This window comes from Berghia stephanieae, chromosome 5 (genome assembly GCF_034508935.2).
Source record: "Berghia stephanieae isolate SIO BIC M18660-M18661 chromosome 5, UCSD_Bste_1.3, whole genome shotgun sequence".
Taxonomy (NCBI): Eukaryota; Metazoa; Mollusca; class Gastropoda; order Nudibranchia; family Aeolidiidae; genus Berghia; species Berghia stephanieae.
In genome coordinates this window covers 56,931,174-56,957,312 of record NC_088364.1, presented here as the reverse complement: position 1 = coordinate 56,957,312, position 26,139 = coordinate 56,931,174, and the positions used below count along the sequence as shown (strand labels likewise).

At 33.9% G+C, this 26,139-nt stretch overlaps 1 protein-coding gene across 1 annotated transcript; it reads right to left on the bottom strand.

The window, feature by feature from the left end:
• Nucleotides 1-2,622: 2,622 nt before the first annotated feature.
• LOC144973279 (uncharacterized) lies at nt 2,623-25,111 on the bottom strand. Its single transcript, XM_078915533.1, has 10 exons — nt 24,946-25,111; nt 18,117-18,306; nt 17,458-17,704; nt 16,081-16,213; nt 15,305-15,486; nt 13,168-13,404; nt 9,542-9,624; nt 8,846-8,938; nt 8,083-8,189; nt 2,623-4,000 (listed from the first exon to the last, which is right to left on the bottom strand). Exons 2-10 carry the CDS (start codon nt 18,277-18,279, stop codon nt 3,515-3,517), a joined length of 1,731 nt encoding a protein of 576 aa, XP_078771659.1. The 5' UTR covers nt 18,280-18,306; nt 24,946-25,111; the 3' UTR covers nt 2,623-3,514.
• Nucleotides 25,112-26,139: the final 1,028 nt, after the last annotated feature.

Genomic DNA, 26,139 nt, shown 5'->3' with positions numbered 1-26,139 from the left:
TAATAATAATAATATACTTTATTCATCCAAAAATGGAAATAATAATAATAATAATAATAATAATAATAATAATAATAATAATAATAATAATAATAATAATAATAATAATAATAACAGTAATAATAATAATAATAATATAATAATAATAATAATAATAATAATAATAATAATAATAATAATAATATGTCTGATCTTTTGTTTTCACAGTATTACAGGTCACTTCAGGACAAAAATGGGATGGTAAAAAATGTTTTTTAATTCTCGATTTACGATTAAAAGCACCAACGAGAAGAAAAAAAAAAAAGACAAAGAAGTTTGGTTCAGATGGGAAAAGGAGTGGATTCCAAGACCAAACTATCAGTGTACTTAGTTTAAAATCAAGTTAAAGTCCAACCCAGACATAAGCACAGAATCCTACTGAGAGTAATACACTCAAAAGTATACAAACTACTATACTATCAAAATAAAAACTGTCACATTTGACTGTTTTCCTCTCAGCCATGGACACTAGCCAGGGCCACAATAGATCCAATTAATCTCATTCCAAGACGAAGACCAGGGTTGGAAGTCGGAGAGGATTTTTTCCCAAAATCAGAATCCTCCAAACAAAAAAAGGCCTGCAAAAAGAGACCCTCCCATCCCCCAATCCATTTTAATGAAAACTCTCATCTTGATGTGTAGCAATGCAGTCTTTATGATACAACAGTCCATAAAGAGCATTGTCAAATTGTAGTTCAGATGAAGCAGCAGTCTCCTTATCATTTTCATAATAAATATCCAGCTACAATTTAGATGTAGTAATGGTATTATGTAAATGGTATTTTAACTTAAATGCCATTTTTTCTTCTTCGATTAACCAATACCTTTCTGACGATCTCCTGAATTTAATGGCTTCCAACCACAGTACAAGAAATTTCCAGCCAATTTTTAACCCTGACAATGACAGAGACCAATCAAAAAGGAAATTTGATAAAGGGGGAAGAGAAGACATGGCAAGTGACCTCCCCACCCATCATGACAATAATAATAATGATGATAATAATATTTTTTTTAAAATAAATTTTTTAAAATAAATAAATAAATAAAAAATAAAAATAATAATAATAATAATAATAATAATAATAATAATAATAATAATAATAACAAATAATAATAATAACAATAATAATAATAATATATAATAATAATAATAATAATAATAATATAATAATAATAATAATAATAATAATAATAAATAATAATAATAAACAATAATAATAATAAATAATAATAATAATAATAATAATAATAATAATAATAATAATAATATAATAATAATAATAATTTTTATATGAGAAAATATGTATTAGTAGTATTAGTCACACCAGTTAATGACCATACATTGGTTCGTGTTTATAAATCAATACGTGTTTAAATGTAAAATTCCTTGAGGCTTCAAAGTTGACTTCTGGGGGCACTTGCAAAAATTAATAATAATGACAACAAAATTTTAATATTTTAAAAATTTATATTAATAAAAAAAACCCAAAAAAACCCCAATAATTTCAATTCTGAAAACAAAGACTAAAATTTGGGTCATGTGTTGTTGCAGCCGTTTCTCAGTATAAAAGGTAGTATGATGAATGTTAAAAATGCTAGGCTGCTTGAGTCAGTTTGGAGTCATTTCAGTGCCAGCAGAGAGGCATATGTCAAACAATTGTAGATCTGCACTTTCAAGCATCAGAAGAAAAAAAAACGAGACAAAGGGACTCGTTAAGAGAGGGTCATCAGCAGATTCAAAGCACAAATTATCTCTCCATCTAACCGAGACCAACTTCAACTCCTACTCAGACACAAGTAGGAAATCCCTGTCTAAGGGATACTTTCAAATGATAGCAATGTATGTGAATATAAAACCATAAAAAAATATTTACAATAGAAAGACAACTTACAGACTTATTTTTAAAAAATTACATTCACATCTGTAAGCCTCGCAGTAAAAGATATAAAAACAGGCCCCTGGCAAAACCAAATGGCGTTAATCTAGAAGAAGAACACCAGAGTATTGCACAACAAGTGACTCAGTCAGACGAGTAATGGATTAAATGTTTGTGTGAGAACAAAATAAAATGATAACTGCCAGATAGTAATAGTAATAGCATCAGAGCTGCCAACCTCTCTCTATATATATATACACGAAAGTGTACGATTGCTTGTCTAAAATAATAAAATTTGAGGAAAAGTGTTCAGTCCGAAAATATAAACCTACAGTCAGTTCTCTCATTAGATAATTTTGGAAATAATCAAGTTTTTGTGGGAACAAGAATTTCAAATGTTTAATTTTTAATATCTTTGGATTTTATATATCTAAAGGTAAGGAAATTGATAGCAAACAAATTACCAATGAATTATAACAACTGTTAGGAGTTTAGATGTCAAATCAAGTGGAATGTACAAAAACATTCTTACAATATGAAAAAAAAAAAAAATGAGAATTGATTCTGATTTTAAAAATCATAAAGTTTAGGAGAAAATGCATGCAATCATTAGAGGCGCGAAAAAGCATAACAATATGTTTCTTGGGAATATAGTTGGCAGCTCAGCAGCAAAGGGAATTTTTTGGGGAATAGGAATGGAAGGAGGGGGTTGAGTTGAAAGATATCTATTAAGAATTGTTAACCTTGAATAAAATGAGAAAATAATATATTTTTAAGTGACTGAGTAGCGTAAAATTTAAGTAAGCAATTATCCCATCTGTGATTTATTGGGATTTTCTGTAATTCATTTTTTAAAAAGCAAAATAGTATCCATGTTAAAGACCCATACATTAAAACAAAATAAATAAATGTCTTCAAATTTTGGTTCAACCAACAAAACTGTCAAGTATTCACCTGTTTAAAATTCGAAATAATGTTCACTTTTCCATCTAACTCTAATCATTGAAGCTGTATGTTATTCAGCTCTTTAACAGTAGTGCCACATTCCTATTCAACCCACACAGTTGTAAATCATTCACACCACTAATAATTATCATTCCCCTCGCTTTTCCCTCTGATCCAACACAGCTTAAATCATTCAAACAGCTTTATAAATTACTAGGTCACACATTCACATTTCTAAGTCCTCCAGAGCCAAAAAGCCGATGGAATTGGAGCTTATCTAGTTTTCTGTGTAATGGGCGGATGTCAACAATTGTTTGCTACCCTTTTGATATTACTTTCAACCACATCTACCAAGCTCAGCAACTTCTGGTGGACAGAAGGTTCACAAAAACCCTAACAAAAAAGAAAGCACCCTGTCCATTTGCTTGTAAGGTGAGAGCGCTACTACTGAGCTTTTGGGGCCCCATTGATAAGACCAACATGACTAAATACTTCATCTCTTAAAAAAACAAAAACACCAGACTGCATCACATTTCAATCAGATCAACATAACTATATAATTCACCCATTTTAAAAAACACACAAGGCTGTCTCACATTTCTATCTCACCAAAACATTCATTTCTTTTTAAAAATCAAGCCTATTATCACATTTCATAACACTTCTGTATGTTGTACAAAAGGGGAATATGCATTCTTATGAGGTAAAGAGCGGCCCATGAGAAATGCGGCAAAATTGTCCAATTGCTGTCTTGTTGACATATTCTTGTCCCTGTGAAATTCTTCACCAAAGTAACTGGTGACCCCCCTAGAAACAACAGTGTACTGGAAATAGATAAGATTGGCACTCCAAAAAGCTGATAATCCATTCAGTAACAAGAGGGATAAAGGCCACATTTCCTCGTGAATTAATTTACTCACAATCTCACTAAAAGCCAATTGTCCATATTGTGTGTAAGTGTAGATAAAAAAACCGAGACAGTATAAGCACATGTTGACAAAGCAAACCATTATGAGTCTAATGAAAAGAGCATGATTGTTCTTGGCAACACATTTGAGTAGGAAGAGGCAGTGGTGATCCATTCCTTGTACACAAATATCACAAAGCTTGCAATGCTTGGTCAACATGTTATTCACAATCTGGGGATTTGTAAATATAAAAAATTAAAAATTTAAAAAAAGAGAGAATTAACGCATACTCAAAGAAAATTTTGACTGTTGACAAATCATTCTCTATTTAATCGATCATACAGCAAAACAAACCATCAAGTGAAAAAACAAATAATACATCCTTTTAGATCTTTGACATTACTTATTCACGAACTTTCCCTATTTTAACTAAAACATCATTTCCCCTATTTAAAATGTGCACTTTTATAAGATAAGATTCAAGACTAGCTTGTATTCTTCTGAAGACTGAAATTGATATTTTCTAGTCACTTTATGAGATAAGATATACTTTATTGATCCTGAATGGAAATTATCATACTGTTACATAATCATTCATCGTTATATTAGCACGGATTTATACACTGTCATGAACTAATTGATGAAAATACGAAGCTAATGAAAAACAAAATAAACATCAAATATAATAAAATATTCATAAAATATACAGCAGTTACAAGCAATCCTATAAAAATTGGACATGAAAGTAGAATAGAGTTGTAATAATGGATTTGTAATGTAAATAGAATTTTGAAAATAGATTGGTAAGGATTGCACATAGCCAGCACAGGTTGATAAAAAGTAAAAACAAAGCATGGTATTTGAATGTATTTATAAATAATAAATAATGTACATATAGCACCATGTACATATGCATAAATAAATAGATTTTAGAGCGAATATAGTATCTTTCAAATTTCATGTAATAAAAATCATCCTAAAGTTTCATATTGCCGATGGTAAAAATGAATTAAAATATCTTTGTCTTTTGGTTTTCATGTTTATTAGTCTGTTACTCCTGTGGCTTATTTTGATTTTGTTGTACAGAGGGTGGGACTCGTCTCTTTGAATTTTGTTAATCTTAACATCAGCAATATCTTTGTGAAAATCTTCAAAATTGTCCCATCCATGATTTCCTTAAAGTTCGATTAGCTTCCTTTATTATTCTATTCATTTTTTTTTCTTCCGAATTTTTACAATTTCCACCCCAAGCAAATACACAGAAACAAAAAAAAAGACTTAAAATGCAAGATTTATAAAACAAAGATAAAATTGCTTTGTCAACATTTATCAGGCCTGTAAATGGTTGGTGAAAAAATTGTCGGAACTTTTTGAATACGCTAAAATAGACACAACAGGACAAAAATATGGATTAATTACACAACACCGATATGACATGTCAATTGACTAGTCAAATCATGTCACTTTCCCCAACTTATTTATAATGAGCTCCTTATTTTATTTTTATGGTACCAAAAAAAAATCCCAATTATTTGAGGGCCCTGGTCTGAGTTCGAGTTGTAAAATGAAAAGGAAGAGAACAATTCCTACCCTTTTGAAGGATGTGTATCTCGTGCTTGAGACGGGAAGCTGCGTATCTTCGCTCCTGTTTGTTTGTGTTAAATGTTTACGCTGATTCTTTCGTTTATTTGGATTAATTCTTATAAAGAGAAGAAGAAGAAGAAGAAGAAAGAAGAAGAAGAAGAAGAAGAAGAAGAAGAAGAAGAAGAAGAAGAAGAAGAAGAAGAAGAAGAAGAAGAAGAAGAAGAAGAAGAAGAAGAAGAAGGTGGTGCTGTTGTGTGAGAGCTTTCGAAGAAGAATATATATTTCGAAGGAAAATAATTATTTCGCATTATTTTTTTTCCGTCTCACATCCGGACTGAACCAATAAAATATAGAGAAAAAGATATGAGAACCGGAGAAATGCATGTGTATCGGTAGCAAAATAGAGAGAAACCTTCCGGTCCGGTTCGACACACTTCTGTGCGTGCGTTATTTACTGACTAGGTGTGTGTTCGACGACTCGCGCGAACTTCGCAACATAGATAATCTGTGCTTCGCGCCCCTCTCTCGCTGGCTGTGGCACAGTAGTCAGGCAGTGAATACATCCACGTCTAGAGGAGTGTGTTGGTGGCATGATAATATTACAGCTAACTGATAGACGTTTTGTTATCTCTTTGATGCGACAAATAAAAAATTTTTTTTGTTTGTTTTTTTAAAGTCGGCATTTGAAACGGAATAAAATCTGATTTTTTCCTGGAACGAAATAAAAGTCTTTTATGTTATTTTTTATCGGTTCTGTTCTTTGACGTTACGAATTTAATTTTTACTATTAATTTTTTTTTTAAATATTAGTACTTATAGAGCAAAATCGTACTGTCAGAAATCCGACAATAGACGGAAGATTTACAGGCCTGATTTATGGAGTACAGTCTCCTCATCATGAATAATCTTGTACATTGCATGAATGAGTTGTCCAGTCTAATCTTTCATTGACAATTAATTATACCGAGGTATTTATACTCCTCTACCCTATCTACATTTTCGTTTTTTATAATTATATCCTCATGGATGTTACCATCTTTCCTAAAATCAAATATCATTTCTTTAGTTTTCTTTATATTAAGTTCTAGATAATTATTCTCACACCATTCAACAAATCTTTCAATTTCGTTATAATAATTCAATACATCATCTCCGGTTGTTTTCAAGGCCTGAATGGGGTTATCGTTGGCATACTTTAAAATATTTACAATACTTGTGCCACTCCACTTATGCAGTCCTTTGTGTATATAACGAAAAGCATTGGAGCAAGAACTGTTCCTTGAGGAGCTCCAGTGTTGGTGATAAGGGTAGAGGATTCAACTTTGTTGTTCTCATCATCCACGAGGGAAACGAATTGTGGTTGGTCTGTCAAGAATTCTAGTACTCAGAGTGCAATCGAGGGACTCACCTCCATGGACAGTAGTTAAGGAATTAGTAGGTGAGGCTGGATTATGTTGAATGCACTCGAAAAATCTACGAACAGGGTTCTGACATACCCCTTTGGAGTTTCTGTTTGTAGGTGTTATGAGAAAACACTAATATAGCGTCGTCCACACCACGCCCTGATTTGTAAGCAAACTGTTATTTGTCTAGATGTTGTTGTGTACTTTGTTGTAGAAATATTTGCTGGATAATCCTTTCTAGACATTTCATAGGGATGGATGTCAGCTCTACAGGACGAAAATCATTCATTTCTTTGGTTTTTTTGATGTTTTGGGATGGGAATTATTTTTGAAGTTTTCCAAATTCTTGGAATGTGCCAATTTCTTAGGAACTGATTAAAAATGTGTGTAAAAATATAGGAGAGTTCATTTGAACATGATTTCAATAAATTTGAAACTTGATCAGGTCCGCTTGTTTTATCCACTTAAATATTTTTGAAGAGTTTAATGACGTTGGCTTGAGTAATGTCCCTTTGTTCCTCTGTTCTGTGATGTTTGAGTTGCTCAGTTAGGTTGATAATCTCGTCTGCAAAATCGTGTTTATCGAATCGAACATAGAAGTTGTTAAGCTTATCAGCATATTCTTTTTCTGCACCCTTTTCTGGCTTTAATTTTGAGTTTTTATTTCCATTCATTCCTGTGGCTATTTTGATATTGTTCCACACACTTTTCATGTCATTTCCTTTCAGTTTCCTCTCAATATTTTCTTTGTATATCTGTTTCCTTTCTCGGATGGCTTTATTTAATAACAACTTTCTATCAACATTAAGGTGCATAGAAATTTCAGTTATGAAATGTGGGGAACAAAAAAAAGAGGTCAAACATTAATGACTGGTTGCTATCCCAAAATAAATTATATAAACAAGTAAAAAAAGCTCTGAATTGAAAATTGTGCAAAGTTATATACAAATGTGAAAATAAATAAGTTATGAATATACTTTTAGAAATGCTTAAATAAAACGCCCACTAAGTATTATAATTATAATGACATATTAGTATGACTTAATGGTTTAGTGTTATTTGTGGTTACTAAATCACTGTCGTTTTTCAATTTCCTTGAAAAGACTTGTACAGTATTAAATAATAAGTTCGACGAATGTGTGTTGCAATGTAAATCTCACCTGTCATACAGTTCTTGTAGCCAAATATGAAAAAGTGTCAATTAAAGAAATTGACAACTCTTTTCAAAAATCAAGAGACTGGTAGATTTAATTTTTTAGAAAAGAGCACCTTAGATGGTTGAAATGCAAAAACTATAGCAGATTTCAAACAATCATAAACACTTACATCACAAACGTGACAGTAGACATACTTGGGCTGCTGCATCCTACACAAATCCACCAAAGTTAATGATTTACCTGTCTGTGGATCTCTGGCAGACCCAGTGCATCTTCCTGTGGATTATTTTACGTATTCATGATATTAGTTATTTTTTATTTTCTTTGGTACTTTGGTAGATATTGGTCAAAATACATAATACCAGAGCTGCCAACCCCTTCTGATGAGAATGGGTACAATGGGACCTCAAAATGGGGGAGATTTCATAAAAATGGGTACAATCCTGAAATCGACGGAAACTAACCATTGTGAAAGTAAGAGGAAGGTATACTTACATAAAGTCACACCGCACAAGCTCAATTGCAGCAACAATGATGTTCCCAAGACTATAATCCAATCCTTTCAGAATTCTACCTCCCAGCATGAAGATCATAATTGGTCAAAAAATATATGAATATCCACTTGGTCACCAAAGTTTCTCAATAAGCTAGTAATAATATGAATGGATGCAATCTTGGGGGAAATGCGTACAAGCGTACAATCGCTGTAAATGCGTACAATTCCGCATTTTTTGCGGTTGGTTGGCAGCTCTGTAATACATATATATATGGCCTTTCCGTAATTTCAAAATAAAAATCCGATAATGTTCGTACAATCTTACAAATCATTTTAAAGAATAATAGATGGTAATGAAATCAGTCAATAAAATTTCTGTATAGCTTTATGTATTAAAGAAAACAATAATATGGCTAAAAACAGTAGAATGACTTACCAGGGTCTTGTACCATAAACTTGTAAAAGAAGAACAGCAAGAGAGGAATTGTTGTGAGAGACAACAGCAAGAAAATTATATTTTCATACACATCTGGATCTATGTTAAGGAAAAATTATATCATTATACATATGACTATGACCACCATCAGTAATGGCCAAATTCAAGTGATCTTAATTCTTTTATATAAAACGTACATATTCATAGAAAAAAAAAGTTTGTATTATGAGTCTTTAAGATAAAAGAATAGAGGCCATTTTTAATTCAGGAAAACATGCAAATTATTATAATATGCTGATAATTAATTTATAATTAGGCCTCTGGTATGAAATCACTCACATCTCTGTGACCTGAATATGTGTGATGGGGACTTTTTCTTTTGCAAAATTCTTGATTTGAAATGCAAATACTAATTTTGGGATAACAGCAATCTACTGCATATTGGATAACTGACCAATTAAAGGAAATACAAATACCTATGGGACAGGGTCAGCGAATGTCCAGTCAAACACATGAATTTGTGCAATGTGTCTCCCTATTAACAAGAGTGGATCAAGATGGTAACGCTTACACTTCAATGGTTTTAATTACTATGACTCCAGAGGTTGAAGTCTTGAAATTTCTCAAATGTATTTTTCAACAAGGCTCGTAAACAAAATTTCAACAAATGTCAAAATGTCTAAAAAGAGAGGATACAGATGAACATCAGGCAGACAAAACAAATGATGGTGTGAAAGATGCCAGCACTAAAAAATCCGATGAAGAAAGGATTAGGCCACCTGCAAGGGAAAAAAATGTAAACAAATTATCCCATAAGCAACACACAAAATACACACATACAGAGAAACACACTATGGTACATGCAAAAATTAACCTAAACATTGTTTGTTAAACGTTTCGTGAATCAATTGTGAATATTATCATTGTTTGTTGTAATATATCAAAGAAAGGCCATTTGAGCCATAAAGCCCCAGATTTTGCCTGCTAAACTTAGGATTGGACATAATCTATTACAAAATACTTTCTGTCAGATCTAAATTACCCAAGTACTAAATCACTGCTGAGTGGACCACCAAGACCAGAAACTAGTCTGCCTGCTTGTGAATTGGGCGCTCTACAAATTCAGCCATTGGAAACTCCATTAATTTAAATGAGGTCAACAGTCATGACATTTCTTACAATCCTTTACAGGTGGAGTTTAAACTGGAAATAGATCTTAAAATTTTAACAGAGAACGCAGTATCCATAATAGACAAGAAAAAGAAACTATTCCTACAGTTGATGCCACTTTTTGCCAATGTCATTATTTGGTCCAGTAAATGATCAAACTAGCAAATAAAATAAGATAAATGAACTTTATTGAACCTATCTGTAAAATTCGTACAATAAACATGGAACCACAATGGCGAAGTTTTGAAGTATATAGATAACAAAAATTAAATATCATGCCATTAAAATCCATTACAAATAAAGGTAAATGCAAGAAATATATAGACTAAAAATAAATAAATCACAATGCTGATGTTGTGCCGTGGAAAAATAAAGGTTACGACTGCGAAAGGTTTTTTGATATTATAACTATATTATTTACAAAATAGATACATAATAAGAATAAACAGATTTACTACATATGATGATAGATCCAGAAGAAAATATACCTTTTATATTCTTATTTAAAAGCATTTTATAATGTTTTTATGTAAACCACACCATTCAAATCCCCAAAAATTATGCTGTTTTGGTACCAATATTATTTCTTTATATTATATACAATAATAATGAGAGCTATTGAACACTGATCTAGGAAAAAATCTGCTTTTGCAAAAATTCTGCTTTGATATATATAAATAAAAAATAAAATTAAAGAATTTTCTTTTATATAAAAAACTAGTCGCTGCTTTTAGTGCTGCTAAAAAATTAGTAATTAGATTCCACTGCATTATGCTCTTCATATTTATCACTTGGTTGCTAATTTAGATCTAGATCTCAGTTCCTTTGAATAATAATCCATCAAGATGCCAAGATTAAGCCTCAAAGAAAGGCAGGTTCACAATAGCAAATGCCTGCAGAATATTCCACGTCACAAAGGCTACAGTTCACCAGCTTGGAAATAAAAATCAGGAAACTGGTAGGCTAAAAAAGGCTAAAAGAGATCCCAAAGTCCAGATGCCTTTCTCTGGCTTCTGAAAGTGAAAATCTTAAAACCATTTGGATGCACGAGAGAAATCCTTTTAAATGCACATCAGACACTGCAAAGGAAATGGACATTAGCAAGCATTAGCAAACAATCAGCAATTTGTTGATTGAACCAATCGAGGCTATAATTATATCAATCTTCCATTTGCCCTTTGTTAACAGAAGCGCATATGACAAGATTTTGATGAGCACAGAAACATGTTTGATGGACTTATAATCAGTGGGCAAACATGTTGTTTACAGATAAAGCCACTGGACCAGCAGACAGAAGGTTGAGATGCTACAGACGCATAGGGGAGAGATACTAAAAGCACAAGGTCCAGACAGTAATCAATCGGGGATATGGAACGGTGATGGTTTTTGGTGGACTCATTGCGAGTACAAAGCTCCTCTTGTGACAATCAACAATAGCTTGATCAATAGATCAAGTATTAGACAAACAGGTTGTTTCGCTATTTCCTGCTGGTAACAAGGCGTGTACATTGTTGATGCATGACAGTGCAACCCCGCACTGAGCCAATGTAACCAAACAATTTCTTCAGAACCATGACATTGCAACATTAGCATGCCCTCCCCTCCCTCATGTCATATGTTCTACGTAGCACCTGCTAGTTAATAGCAATAGTGTTAAGGAATTGTGTGTAAGTGTATGTAAGTTTGTGTGTCTGTATGTTCATATATGACATCATTTTACATGGTTTATTACTTGCTCATAAAGATGTTCATGTTATTTGTAATACCAAGTTATTGCTTTCACACGTATAGTAAATAAATTGTTGAACATATAATTTAATGAATCCTCAAATTTTGTTGGGTTTTTTTTGTCATTCGGTTTTGATTGAGAAAATCTCTTGTTACATTCTAATTATATTGATGAAACACGCATCAAATAAAAATTAAAGTGCTTAGCTTTTAAAAGATATATTGTACCATGATCACAAAATAAAAAGGTATAGTTTCTTTTGGAACAAAATCTTTATAGATATGTTAAAAGTATGGAAATAAATATCAGAGTAGGCATTGTTCAGAAGATTGTATTACAAACTGTAGAAAAGGAATAGATCTATAAAAATAAAAAGATTTTTACATTTTACTAACTACATTGTTGGCAGAAAATATAAAGATTAAAAGACTATAAATTGAATGAATATATCATTGTAATATGCACAGTAAAATAGCATTCAAGTCTTGCTATTATATAGCCTTGTTCCTGTCAGGGAGGAGAGGGGGGAGGGGGGAGGAGGAAAATGTTGATAGCTCTCGCTCTTTGTGGCTTCACATAACAAGACTCTAAGCATTGTATGTGACTAGGCAATAGATGTGATGTAAGCTAAAAGATTTTAATGATAAGACGGAGACAAAAAATTTCAAATAAAGCATCAAACTTGTTTAAGTTTGTGGTCGATTAAGGTGCTTTATTAATTATCCTTACTGATGCAATCTTGTCAGATGTTACCACCCTAGTCTGAAGGACATAAAGTTAAAATGATTTCAATCAATGACTTGTAAAAAAGAGTGTACAAAATGGGGGTAACACCAAAAAGGACTAAATTTATATAAAAATTTCAAGTTGTTATATAATTTTGATTCTAACCATGCTGATACAGTCAGTCCATTTTAATTGATCATCAACACCGTCTAAGTATTTGTAGTTAATAACTTGTTCAATAATTTCATTTTTATGGTTACAGGGATATACATTGTTTGATGTTTTCTAAAATCAAAACTTTAGAGCATTGTTTTTATATTTTCAAAATGAATAATTCATTTGAAAAATGAAAGTTTACCATCTAAGAGGTTGAAATTTCTCAATAAACAAGGTGGTTTGATTTAGTTATGTGGGACTTCAGGAGGTGCTCTTTAACTTGTAAAACTAGTGGTTTGGAAATGTTTCTCTAGGGTCTATTCCAAGGGAAGACTGGGATAATCCAGGCATCAGCCGCAGTACAGTGCTGCAAAATGAGCTAGGGCGAGGTGACTTGCTCAAGGCCACACAGCGCAGCGGCGGGTGATCAAACTTGGTACCTCAGACAGTACCGCTGAGAGATGCTGCCCCTACTTAACATAACCATAAAAAATGAAAAAACATTATTAGGACCTTTAAAAAAAAAAAAAATCCAACTCACCTTGAGATATCAGGCATTCGAGCAGATAGGCCTTTCACTTGAACCAAGACCTGTACTCCAGCAATCAGGAATGCAATGTATTGATGGGATTTGATAAATCGAGTGATGACGATAAGGATGGTGAAGAGGACAAATGGATAGAGGAGGAGGAAGTACCATGTGTAAATTGGCCCTGTTACTTTTGTGTTATCGGGTTTAGAATGGTAATGCTGAAGGAATAATGCTGTATTCTTGTGACTGGAAAAATAAAAGAGATAAAAAAGAACGCATCAGTATTATACATAGCAAATGATACAACATCAATAGACAATGGCCAATAAATCGACTGTGATTCATGCCAGCAACAGATTGATGATTGGAGAATGAACATACTTCATGTCTGGTATTTTCTACAAAAGACAAAGTCAAGAACATTTTTTAAAAGTAAATAATAAGATTAAGTAAGCTTATAAAGAAGAGAGATCCAGAATAATTCATCACTCAATCTAAATTTACGAGCTTGTATTGTGCTATAATACTTACCATATACTGGAGTTTAACTCACTAAACCCTAGTTCTCTATCGTTGTCTGTTCTAGATATTTTTGATACTTTTACAAAATTGCAAAAAAACATACTCAGTTTCTCACCCTACAAAATTATTAACATGTACTTAATTTTTTCCAACTACCACTATAATGTAAATCTTACAAACAGAAGCTTTAATAATGTGCATATTATTAATCACAGAAAAAAATTAAATATTGTTTAAACACGGTTTGGACCAAACACAGAAAGCATAGTCAGTTTATATCGAAAAAAGGCTGATATTTCTTTAGAACTATATTATTTCTATTTAGAATAGCACATTATTTCTGTGGACAAGTTCACACAGATACTATTGGTGATAGTAGTGAACGGAGGTGTGTGCATACTGAGATTTTTTACTTTAGGGTTGAGTAGATAAAAATGTGCAGATGAGCCAAAAAAAAATTTTTTTTTAAATTACCCCAACTTCTATTATTCTACAGATTTTAAAACAAAAATGACATTGTCTAATACAATATCGATATCTGACCCAGGCTTTTAGCTATTGCACTTTACATTATAATGTCACAACAACAACAACACTTGACAAAATGTGTATTTAAAGTTTTAAAATATAACCTGTATGGGATGTCAATAAGCACGATTTCATTCTCCTGGTCTATGGAAAAGTTTCCACTTTAATCATTGGTATTATTAAGTCCATGCAGATTCATTTTTGTAATATTTCCTATTGAAAATTAGTCTCTCAAGCCTTTATCACTGAACACGGTCTCATCTATGAGAAGAAATCGGTTTAATTATCTTTAATGACATAGTTGAAACATAGAAAATCTTTCAAAATTCAGTCTGCAAGGATTTGCATGTTAATCAAATGAATATATCTTGACATCATTTATAATTTGTTTACAAAGCCCATTAAATTCTTTGAAATCATCATAATTTTTGGGATAATTCTAATGTTTGAATGATTTGGGGAAATAAACGTATGCATGAATTTCAAATATGCCATATACAAATCATGACTCGCTTTCTAGATGTACAACAAGCTTCACTTTTAAATTCTTTCCTCAAGCCTCTATCCCTTATCATTTGCCTACTATAATATTCTTCCAAAAAAATCTCTATCAACATTGTAGAAATCCATTATCATGATTTTAACAAAATTCCTGGGTCAACAGACGTCCTCTAAATAGTTTGAAGTAATGGTGGTTCAGCGGTAAAGTGTCTCATCTTATAATAGAGTCTAGCAATAATGATTTTGGTCAATGATTGGTTAGGTAATATTAATCACAGAGCTCTTACCCTACCTGTCACAGCATCCACGAGAAAGGCACTTTCCACATGTTACATACCAATTGACCACAATGGAAATATGTGCCTAGATTTTGTCAGTAATAGATATCATAAGAGTATGGGTACAAAAAGAATGGCAAACTGGCAACTTGAACAGTTTGAAATAGAAATTTGGTTCTGTATGGATAACATTGAAAGTGAATAAAACATTGTGATACATTTAGCATGATGTGACCATAGAAATGCCCTCTAGATAAATAAAAATTTTTAGTTATTTTATTGAATTACAATTCTTGACATCCCAATCAATTTCTTACCCTCTTTTATCGTTCTGCATAGACAGGTCAAGAGCTGTGAACCCAAATTTGTTGCGGATTTTGCCTGCTGAGACTCCAGAAGCAGACAGCAAGAGCCATGTCAGATGAGCATATCCCCCTTTAGCAGTCAAATGGATGGGAAGATTGCCATTTCCATCTGCCTGTTGCAAATTACATCTCTCCTTTTGAAAAAAAAACAACAAAAAAAAAAAAACTGTGTATTATAAATTTTGTTTAACTTATTGCTAAAAAGAAAGAGAAAAACATATTCTATAAATATGACAAAAGATGTTGATTGGAAACTTTGCTTCAACATTTTGTTTCTTACTAAATCTGAATTTTAATTCAATCCATATTTAGCAAGCAATAATTCTGTCATGGGTTGACAATCCAACCAAACGATAATGTCATGATTATAAGCATTAACCAAAACCATATTTCTTATGAGAAAAAGACAGCAAGATTTTTGATGGGAGAAATGTCTGACCTGACTACGTAATGCCTTTGAGATGAGAGGTTTAAATGAGAAGAAAGCAAATATTCCATTTTTCTTTATGACGACGAGAATCAAATGGGGTGAAAAACAGGAAATTTATTATTGTCTTTATTTGAAAAAAAAAAGCACACTTAGTGCATTTAGTTTGTCAACATTGTGGCACACATGCTCAAGTTTGTTTTCTTTATTGTTAGATTTGTAAACTTTTTATAAATAATTTTTATCAGCTCCTATTGTAAAGAACTTAAATTTTCCTAAGATTTCATTATGAAACTCTTACCTCTTTGGCTAAAAGAAAACGACACACTTCTAGATGCCCAAGATCGCAAGCAATATGCAAAGGACTTTGCAAGTTAGCATCTACCTCTTTAAAGTTCAACCCAAAGATATCTTCAAAGTACTTCAAAACTTGCCTGAAAGTATATGAAGATAAAATATGCAATGAACGGGACAAGATTATATAAAGAAAAACTTAGTTCAGCATCAGCTGACGAGCTTGTTGAGAAGGCAGCGAGAGCTGGAATATGATCAGCCACAGACTTCCAGAAAAGAGTCAGATCAATGATTCCAGTATTAGACTCTCTAACAGCACTGGGCCCCAGTTTCTCAATATATCTAGTCAACTCATGCTGAGGAAGATGACAAAAACCAGGAATTGCAGAGTATGCAGATACACTGCGAGACATAAGAAAGAGGAATGTTCTTTGGACTGAAAATCCTAATATCCTTCAAAAATTCCAAGCCGGGTTGCCCCTCAACGGACATGTACTTTTTAAGCTTGGCATATGTTGCCTGATAATGCTTATTAAGCATCAGAAAACTGTTGTCTGGCTTCTTCTTCTCTCTAGTGGTGAAGCAATGAGGGAAGAACTCCTCAGCTTCAGCCATATTCACACTTGAGCCGGTGTACAGAAAATCCAGTTCCTTAAGTGCATTTTGTTTTCCCTTTAAAAAAATGTTTTTTTTTAATTTGCCAATTTTTGCCAATTTTGGGAAATTTGCCAAAATGTGCGGATTGCCCTGATATTTGCGGCCGCAAATAATACAGATGACAGATAAACACACAAACACCAACACCATGTAACATATCAATAACATAAATAATAATAAAGTTCTATCTATTCATCCACAAGCAGAAATTTGTCTTAGGGTTTATTCCAAGGGAAGACTGGAATAACCCAGACGTCAGCCGCAGCACAGCACCACAAACTGCGCTACGGAGAGGTGGCTTGCTGAAAGCCACATAACGCGGTGGATATTCGAACTAGTTATCTTTTGGGTATGAAGCAAAGACCATAACGCTGAGGCACATTTCCCCTCCTCCCCATTAAATGCAATGGCAATGTACGGTTTCCTCGAACGTTTTTGCTTGCCCCGAGGAAACTGTGCTGGAATGAAGGTATCTGGCTCGAGTCACAATGTGAGCAGTGCAAAGCTGAGTCCTTATAAAAGGCTTTTTACTCATATTTTCTCACCACACCAAGGTGTAAAATGAGTACCTGGCTAAAAAAGTTATATCGTGTGCCAGAATTGACAAAGTTGATGATGTACATAATGAAGAAACTTTCTAGTTCATTTGATATGGCCTAAATAATTAATATCTGTAATATTTTCATACTTTGCGGAGGTTACAAACTCATTGGTGACAAAAACTTACACAGCTCCATTTTCAGCAGCATGATGCAGAACATTTCGCTCTCGTTTGTCACGAGTATCAGTTTTGGCTCCACATTGGACTAAAAGATGAACAATTGTTGGCATTCCTCTCTTACTGGCATAATGTAGGGGAGATTCTTCAAAATCTGTTAGCGCATTTACATCAGAATTGGCTTGAACTAGCATTAAGACTATATTGTAATCACCAATCAAACACGCCCGATGAAGGGCAGTCATTCCATGCCAGCCTGAGAAAGGAGAAAGAAGTCAAAAAGAAAAAACTTGAACAAAAAAATAAAACAATATGTTGTGTATACTATAGTGTTAGTGTTTCGAAACATAAATATTCAAGTAGAATTTTTCTTTTTCTTTAAACTGACATTAGTATAAAAGAAAAAAAATGACTCCACCCCCCCCCCCCCCCCCCTAACCAATAAAGTATTCAACTACTGCACTTCTGACCTCTGTGTTTGCTACATTGGATTTGGTAGACTGATGGGGAGTTTTTAATATATTCATCAAAAACCACAGTGAAAACTATTGCTTATTGAGACTTATTTTAAAATATCATTTTAAAATTAAAACAAAAAAAATTTTCATGAAAAACCAGAATGACAAAATTATTTCCAAGCATAAGAATAGGGTAAAAGTAAAACCTACCTTTAATGTGAACCAGACTTGGGTCACTTGTTATCAACTGGTGTACCACTGGGCCAAGTACAGATCCAATGGCATTCATCAGCATTTCAAAGGCAGCATTCTGTGTATTGTTACTTGTAACAGAAGGAACTGAAACTTGCTGAACTGCCTGGAGTGGCTGCATCTTCGTCTTGACTTGTATATCTTAAACCTTCCAAATCAAATTTCAAAATCTGCATCTTAGTTTAAAAACTAAAAATGATGAAATGAAGAGAATGAGTGATCATACCTGATGACCACATACATCAGGCCTATAAATGGTTGGTGAAAAAATTGTCAGAACTTTTTGAACATACGAAAATAGACCAACAGGACAAAAATATGGATTAATTAATAAACACCAATACAAATAGACACGTCAATTGACTAGTCAAATGATGTCACTTTCCCCAACTCATTTATAATACAATAAACAAGTCCATATTTTATGATACCAAAAAAAAAAAATCCCAATTATTTGAGAGAGTACACACATCTCTCGTCCCAGGTCTGAGTTAGTTGTAAAATGAAAGGAAGAGAACAATTCCTACATTTTTTAAGGATGTGTATATCGATGTCTAATACTTGACACAAGAAGCTCCTTTATCTTCGCTCTTGTTTGTGTTAAATTTTTAAGTTGATTCTTTCACCTTTTGGAAGAAGAAGAAGAAGAAGAAGAAGAAGAAGAAGAAGAAGAAGAAGAAGAAGAAGAAGAAGAAGAAGAAGAAGAAGAAGAAGAAGAAGAAGAAGAAGAAGAAGAAGAAGAAGAAGAAGAGGAGGAAGAGGAGGATTAGGAGGTGGTGCGGTCCTGTGGGAAGGAGGAAAAAGAGAAAAATTTAAACAATCACAGCCATAAGGAAAGAAAACTTGAGCTGAGAGCAGTCAATCACTTTCCGACGAAAAATATTTAGCTCGCATTATTTTTCCCAGTTGTCTTTCGATCGAAAACAAAAAAAAACTATAGGGAGGAAAATAACCAACCAGAGATTTGCGTATCATGTATCAGTAGCAAAATAGAGAGAAACAGCCTGGTCTGACACACACTGTGCATGTCAGTTGATTACTGACTATGCATGTGTTCAACGACTCACGACAAGCAAGACACTGTCACCCCTCTCTCTCATCTGTGGCATAGTAGGCAGTGACTACATCCACGTCTAGCAGGGCGTGTAGGTGGAATGATAATATAACAAGCTAACTAGTTTGTTTTGTCTTTGATGCAACAAATAAAAAGTTTCTTCTTTTTTTTAAAGTCAGCATTCGAAACGGAATAGAAAAAATTTTTTGAGGCACGAAATAACACTCTTTTATTATCAGTTTTGTTGGTTTTGTTTTTTGATGTTATGAATGTTATTATTACTATTATTATTATTTTTTTTAATGTTAGCACTTAACAGAATATATTCAGCAAAATCGTACTGTCGGAAATCCGACAATTGTTGGAAGATTTACAGGCCTGATACGAAAACAGCTTAAATAGATCAAAAACACATAAATCCTGTTTCACTATAAATTAAACACATTACACCATTGTAATCAACTAAAATAATCAACGACTCTTTACAATCGGGAACAGTCCCTGATCCTTTCAAGTACGCCATCGTTACTCCTCTTCTGACAAAGGCGAATCTGTCACCAGAGAATCTTAAAAACTTCAGACCATTTCCAATTTACCGTTTATTTCGAAAATGTTGGAAAAGGCTGTCGCAGCCCAACTGAACGATCATATGGCAAATTACAACTTATATGAAAAAAATCAATCAGCTTATAGGCAACATCACAGCACTGAAACTGGCTTAGTAAAAATTCAAAACGACCTTTTGTGTGAGGCTGACATGGGTAAAGTTTCGGTTCTGGCCCTTCTAGATCTAAGTGCGGATTTCGACATGATAGACCATTCGATTCTAGTCGAGCGTCTCTCCAAAACGTTTGGATTGTCTGGAATAGTGTTAAAATTGTTCGCACACAAACAATTCAAGTAAATGGAATAAAATCGGATATTTTTAAGGTTGACTTTGGTGTGCCCCAGGGATCTGTTCTGGGTCCCATTCTCTACACTTATACACACAAGCATTGGGAGGTGTTATAAGTCATCACGGTGTCACATACCATATGTACGCTGATGACACCCAGCTCTACCAATCCGCAAAACCAAGCGAAATTAAAGGGTTACTGAAATCGATGGAGAACTGCATTGAAGATGTGAAGAACTGGATGGTAGCTAATATACTGAAAATGAACGATGAGAAAACAGAACTCCTATTATGTAATCCTTAAAATAATATTTGTGAACAAGACCTTTCGATTTGTATCGATGATGTGAAAATAACGTTTTCTGAAAACGCCAGAAACCTGGGAATTTATTTCAGCAGTGACCTGTCCATGGAATATCATGCGACACAACTTTGCAAGGTACTGTATTGTGAAATTCGCCGTATTGGCCAACTTTCGGCATTTCAATCAAAATTCCTTAAAGACTCTAGTGTCTGCTTTTGTTTTTACTCGTTTAGACTATTGTAATTCACTCCTATCTAATTCCCCAGGTTTCTTACTTGATAAATTGCAGTGGTTTCAAAATCAAGCTGCTAGAATAGTTTTAAGCTGAAATAAGAGAGAACACATGACTCCAATGCTTTTGACTTTACACTGGCTTCCCATTAGGTCCAGGGTGCTCTTTAAGGTTGGAGTCATGTGTTTTAAATGTTTTCACGGAAGCGCCCCTGCTTATCTCGATGATCTTGTCGAACCATACGTTCCGCCCCGTGCATTGAGATCAGGTGATCATCATCTACTTAAAGTGCCAAAAAAAGGGTAAAAAAACTCTCTGACAGATCCTTTAGTCACTTTGCACCGACTGTCTGGAACAATCTCCCCTTATCTCTTCGTGACGTCCCTACTGAACTCACTTTCAGGAAACACTTAAAAACTTACTTATTTCGAGAATTCTTAATTTATTAGTTATATTATTTGAGCAGACGATGATTACAGGATATGTATGTATATATTACTTCATTTTTTTAATATGTTAAATAGTTGGATGGTGGAAGGTTTGTGTGTGCGTGTGTGTGTGTGTGTGAGAGAGAGAGAGAGAGAGAGAGAGAGAGAGAAAGTGAGAGAGAGAGAGAGAGAGAGAGAGAGAGAGAGAGAGAGAGAGAGAGAGAGAGAGAGAGAGAGAGAGAGAGAGAGAGAGAGAGAGAGAGAGAGAAATTTGAATGGATTGAAGTTATTGTTATACGCCTAGAGCTTTATTGTATAGAAGAGTGGGCGCAATATAAATAAATTTCATTATTATTATTATTATTATTATAAATCAATGCAAATGATCAAGTCAAATTATTCATTGCATCATTATCCAAACTCACATTATTTGCAATTCTAAGAAATGGTCAAAGACGTAAAGTATAACGTTCAACCACATGTGAAAGGTTGGTGACAGGCTTGATGCCATTTTTAATTAACAGGCCAATTTGTTCCATTGAGGACATGGGATGGTTCTTTTATTGTTAATCTCAATACAATGATTATATTTTTTTTAATATTTAGGAAAGAAAAAAAATTATTGCAACGTTTTTAAAGTCTGAAATCGTTCCATTTAACTGGCATGCATTCCAATTAATCAGTAGAAATTGAAAAAATTCAGTCAACAACAGACCGTTCCAATTAGGCAGCTGTTCCAAATACCCGCTTGCATTGTACCATATTGCTGAACCACCTAGCCACTGAGGGGGAAGCATGGAATTTGAAATAAAAACATATTTTCTAATATAATATTATATTATTTTATAAGCTATCCCTCCTTTACATTTGATGGTCCCACAGAATCAGAGTATTCTTCATGTCATTGTTTTGACACCAGTCAATAAAGTAAAAATTGAAAATATAACTGGGGAGTCGTATTGGACCCCACTCTTCCCGATTAGGTGTCTATGTATCTTTTTCGAAAGTTTTTTTAAATTCTCCCCTGCCTTCCCCTGTTGAGAACAAAAGAAAAAGAAAATTTTAAAATCTTAAGAGATGTAGGGATCTCTAGCCGTAAATAATTGTACGGCTAGTGACCTTGGCAATGGTCATTCCTACTTCCGCTCTGCCTCGTCCCGAGCTGACCCGGCCCATATAAAGCCGAGTGGACCTCTCGATACATACACTTACCTACACACTCACCTACGACTCTTACCTACGACTCTTACTTCCACACTTACTTACGACACTTACCTACTGCACACTTACTTCTGAACACTTCAAGCTCTACATTCAACAGACTCTCTTCACCTACTCCTTTACAGACTCACATTTACAGACCTTTTCTTAACACCTCTACCATACAACTAGATTCAGGGTAAGCTATATTTTTATACTTTAACATTATCTATTTAATATCTAGTTTTAACTCAGTAATTCCGTGATTCACCGGCCATCTGGACCCATCCTAGCCATTGAGTCCTACAGCCAGAATACCGAGTTCTGGCAATCACGGTAGTTACTACAGAGACCACGAAGTCTTTACGAAAAACCCTTTAATTTAAAGTCCAAGTGAGCAACTCAGTATATCTAAATAACAGTAATTGAAGTAGCACTTGCATATATGGAATATCTCCCAGTCAATAACCCAGTCCCCTTACTCTTACACTTTTTTAATTTAAAAGAAAAAGTAAAGAGGAAAAATTGGAATGGAGTGTGCTCTGGCCCGTGGGTTTATTCAAAATAATAAATAATGCTGAAAACTTAACTGTAACTCCCAAGACACCAGACTCTAAGTGCTTAAATAACAAATTACTTTGGCTGAAACATACTCATTCACACACACACACAACACCAACCAGACACCTATTTTGCTTCTCATATCATTTACTAAAATCAAAATATATATGTTTTAGGCGAACATTTAAAAATAGAAGATTCTTTTTCATGATGCTCTGTGGTAAGGCGTTCCAAACAGAGGATCCGAAATGAGAAAAGGATCTCATTCCAGCATTTCGTGTAATCGAGGGACAACTAGTGTGGTGGAATCACTGGCCGAACGTAAGGGGTAGGGTTTTGAATATATGAATATCTTTCAATTAGTTTCAAAAGGTAGGAAGGGGCAGTACTTTCAAGACAATGATATACTAAAACACAAGCTTTGAATTTAATCCTTTTCTCAACAGGCAGCCATTGCAGGTCATGAAGCAGAGATCTGGCAGAATCGCACCTATGCTTCATGAATACTAATCTGGCAGCGCTGTTTTGAACAATCTGAAGACTGATATGTGTTTCATCGACTATTCAAAAGCCTTTGATAAAGTACAACACGAAAAACTATTCAAAATTCTATCATCCTTGGACATTGATGGTAAAGATTTAAGAATATTACGGAATTTGTACTGGGAACAAGAAGCAGCAATGCGTGTTGACAACGAGCTAAGCAGTTTTACACCTATTAGAAGAGGAGTTAGGCAGGGGTGTGTTTTGTCTCCAGATTTATTCAACCTCTATAGTGAAATGATATTAAGAGATATCGAACATAAGAAGGGGGTGTGTATTGGAGGAAAGAATGTAACAAATCTGAGGTATGCAGATGATACGGTTCTACTGGCAGAATCTGAACATGAACTACAAGAATTGCTGGATGTTGTAGTCAGGAGTAGTGAAAATATGGGACTGGAACTGAATATATCTAAAACAGAATGTATGACGGTATCTAAAAATAATAACCCACCAGCCTGTGTAATAACAAGCAGAGGACAAACAATACAACAAGTTGAATGTTTCAAATATTTAGGCTTCAATGTAACATCCAATGGAAAATCAGATTGTGAAATAAAGAAAAGAATAGGTATGGCGAAGAATGCATTCAACCAGCTGCATACAATTATGAAAAACAGGAATATTAGCATGAAAACAAAAATCAAAGTCCTGGATTGCTATGTACTGTCTGTGCTGCTATATGGTTGTGAGAGCTGGACCATAAACAAGACCAGGTTAAAAGACTGGAGGCAGTGGAAATGTGGTTTTACAGAAGAATGATGAGGGTGTCATGGATGGAAAGGAAAAGAAATGAAGAAATTTTAGAAATGGCAAACAGAAAAAGATCACTGATAACAAAAATCATCAAACGCCAAATGGAATTTTTAGGACACATTATCCGCCACCCTGGTTTGGAAATACTCGCCTTGACTGGAAAGATGAATGGAAAAAGAATAAGAGGAAGACAAAGAATAACGTATTTGAAAGGGATAAGAACTTGGACAGATGAAGCTGAGAAAGGTGGCGCTGCTTTAATAGAATTGGCAAGAGATAGATCAGCTTGGCGGAAGATGACCTCCGACGTCTGCTTCAGATATGGAACTACATGAGAAGACTGAATACGTCTCAGTCTCAGAATATATATTGCGAAACGCCAAACAACAGAGCATTACAATTTATATTGGTTGGGAATGTGGAAGGGTCTCTGGTTAGTAAAACGTGTAGGGGCAAGTTGGCTGGGATCCTTTCTTTTGCAAAGTGACAATATTTCAACACTCTAGGTTAGGTCTAGAGTGTAGCAGTGGACTGATCGATGTCCTTGCCGCCACCTTCTTCTCGTTACTAACCCACTACTTACTACTCCTACCCAACGGTTGCCCCATTCCTATTCCTCGTTCTTTATTATTAGATAGAAATGAAAATGATCTGTTGATTATTTTTCCAGTTTCAAAAGTCATGAACAACAGACCAAGCCCAGGCCAATCTAGTAAAAAAAAAGTTGGTTTTCTGTCGACCGTACAACAAAATTATTTCTAAGTCTAAGTCTAAGTAAACCGCCCTGCCTAAATCCTAAACCAAAAAAACTCACCGTATATAATATATAGTTCTATGCTCTAACGCTGGCTCTCTTGCACCCAGTTCTCAGCACCATTTCTAATTTCCTTTAGCTCAATTTATTTTGGTGACATGAAGGATTATAATTTATATTTATTTATCTAGAGTAGGACTAGGAGATAATCCTCCGGGTCAGGGTTGCCAGATTATTTTTCAACAAAATGCCAGGGGAAGACTCAAAAAATGCCAAAACACTCCAAAAAATGCCAAAGTCTGTTGACTCCCACCCCCACTAAGAAAACTACTCACTTTTGATAGACAATTTACTATCATATCCTGGTGGCTTGCGTGTTTTCTTTTCTTTTTCTTTTTTTTTTTTTTTTAATTATACTAAATTTCCTGTTGGGGTAATTTTTTACCTACTGACTACTAAGTGAAGTGCTAAACCACTACACCACGGTTGGATTTTAAGAATGAAAAAGAAATACATTAACATGAAAGGTAAATACGTAAACAGTTAAATAATTATTGACAATTAAGAAAACTTACTGTTTCGTGTTTCTTATGATGTTTTTTGTTGAATCTGGTTCAAGTGCAGAGTCCAAAGAAGTTATAGAGAAAAAAATTAGAAACAATATCCATCACAGTTTTAATAGCAAAGTTTTGCGATGTGAAGAGATTTGTTTTTACGCGTTTAGAAATAATTAAGAAAAGGTGTCATTTGAAGTATAATATACAAGAAAAGAAAATGCCAAATGAAAATGCCAAATGCCAAATGATTTTTTCTAATGCCAAACGGTTTTCAAAAATGCCAGATTTTTGGAATCTGGCATTTAAAATGCCAAACTGGCAACCCTGCTCCGGGTCCAAGCAATGCTGCCAGATGAGAAGAGTTCTTTGTAGCCAAATTAATCTGAAAAAAAAAATTTTAAAAATCAAAAAAAAAAAATCACATAAAACTTATGTGACCGAAACTACTAACACTCTGGCCTCCTCTTTAAGATACTTGTTGGCTTTGATAAAATAGCAAAAGAAATGTTGTTGATATATCAAAAATCAATTACAAATCAATAATGATACAGTTCTCTGTATGTCCAATTTTGACCCAATTGGCTATGCACGGGTTCATCTGGCAATCTTGGTTTATGGTGGAGAGTGGAAACGGTGGTCGGTGGATACGATAGGGTTGCCAGATCGATGCTGCCAAAACAATCTGCCACACAACAGT

What these genes read in the sequence shown, in the direction of transcription:
- LOC144973279 (XM_078915533.1), bottom strand. Translation starts at nt 18,279, where the DNA reads ATGCAGCCACTCCAGGCAGTTCAGCAAGTTTCAGTTCCTTCTGTTACA. An exon ending in GCTGCTGAAAATGGAGCTGT is followed by an intron (nt 16,214 to 17,457) that starts GTAAGTTTTTGT and finishes ATATACTTTCAG; the next exon opens with GCAAGTTTTGAAGTACTTTG. An exon ending in GTTTATGGTACAAGACCCTG is followed by an intron (nt 8,190 to 8,845) that starts GTAAGTCATTCT and finishes AATAATCCACAG; the next exon opens with GAAGATGCACTGGGTCTGCC.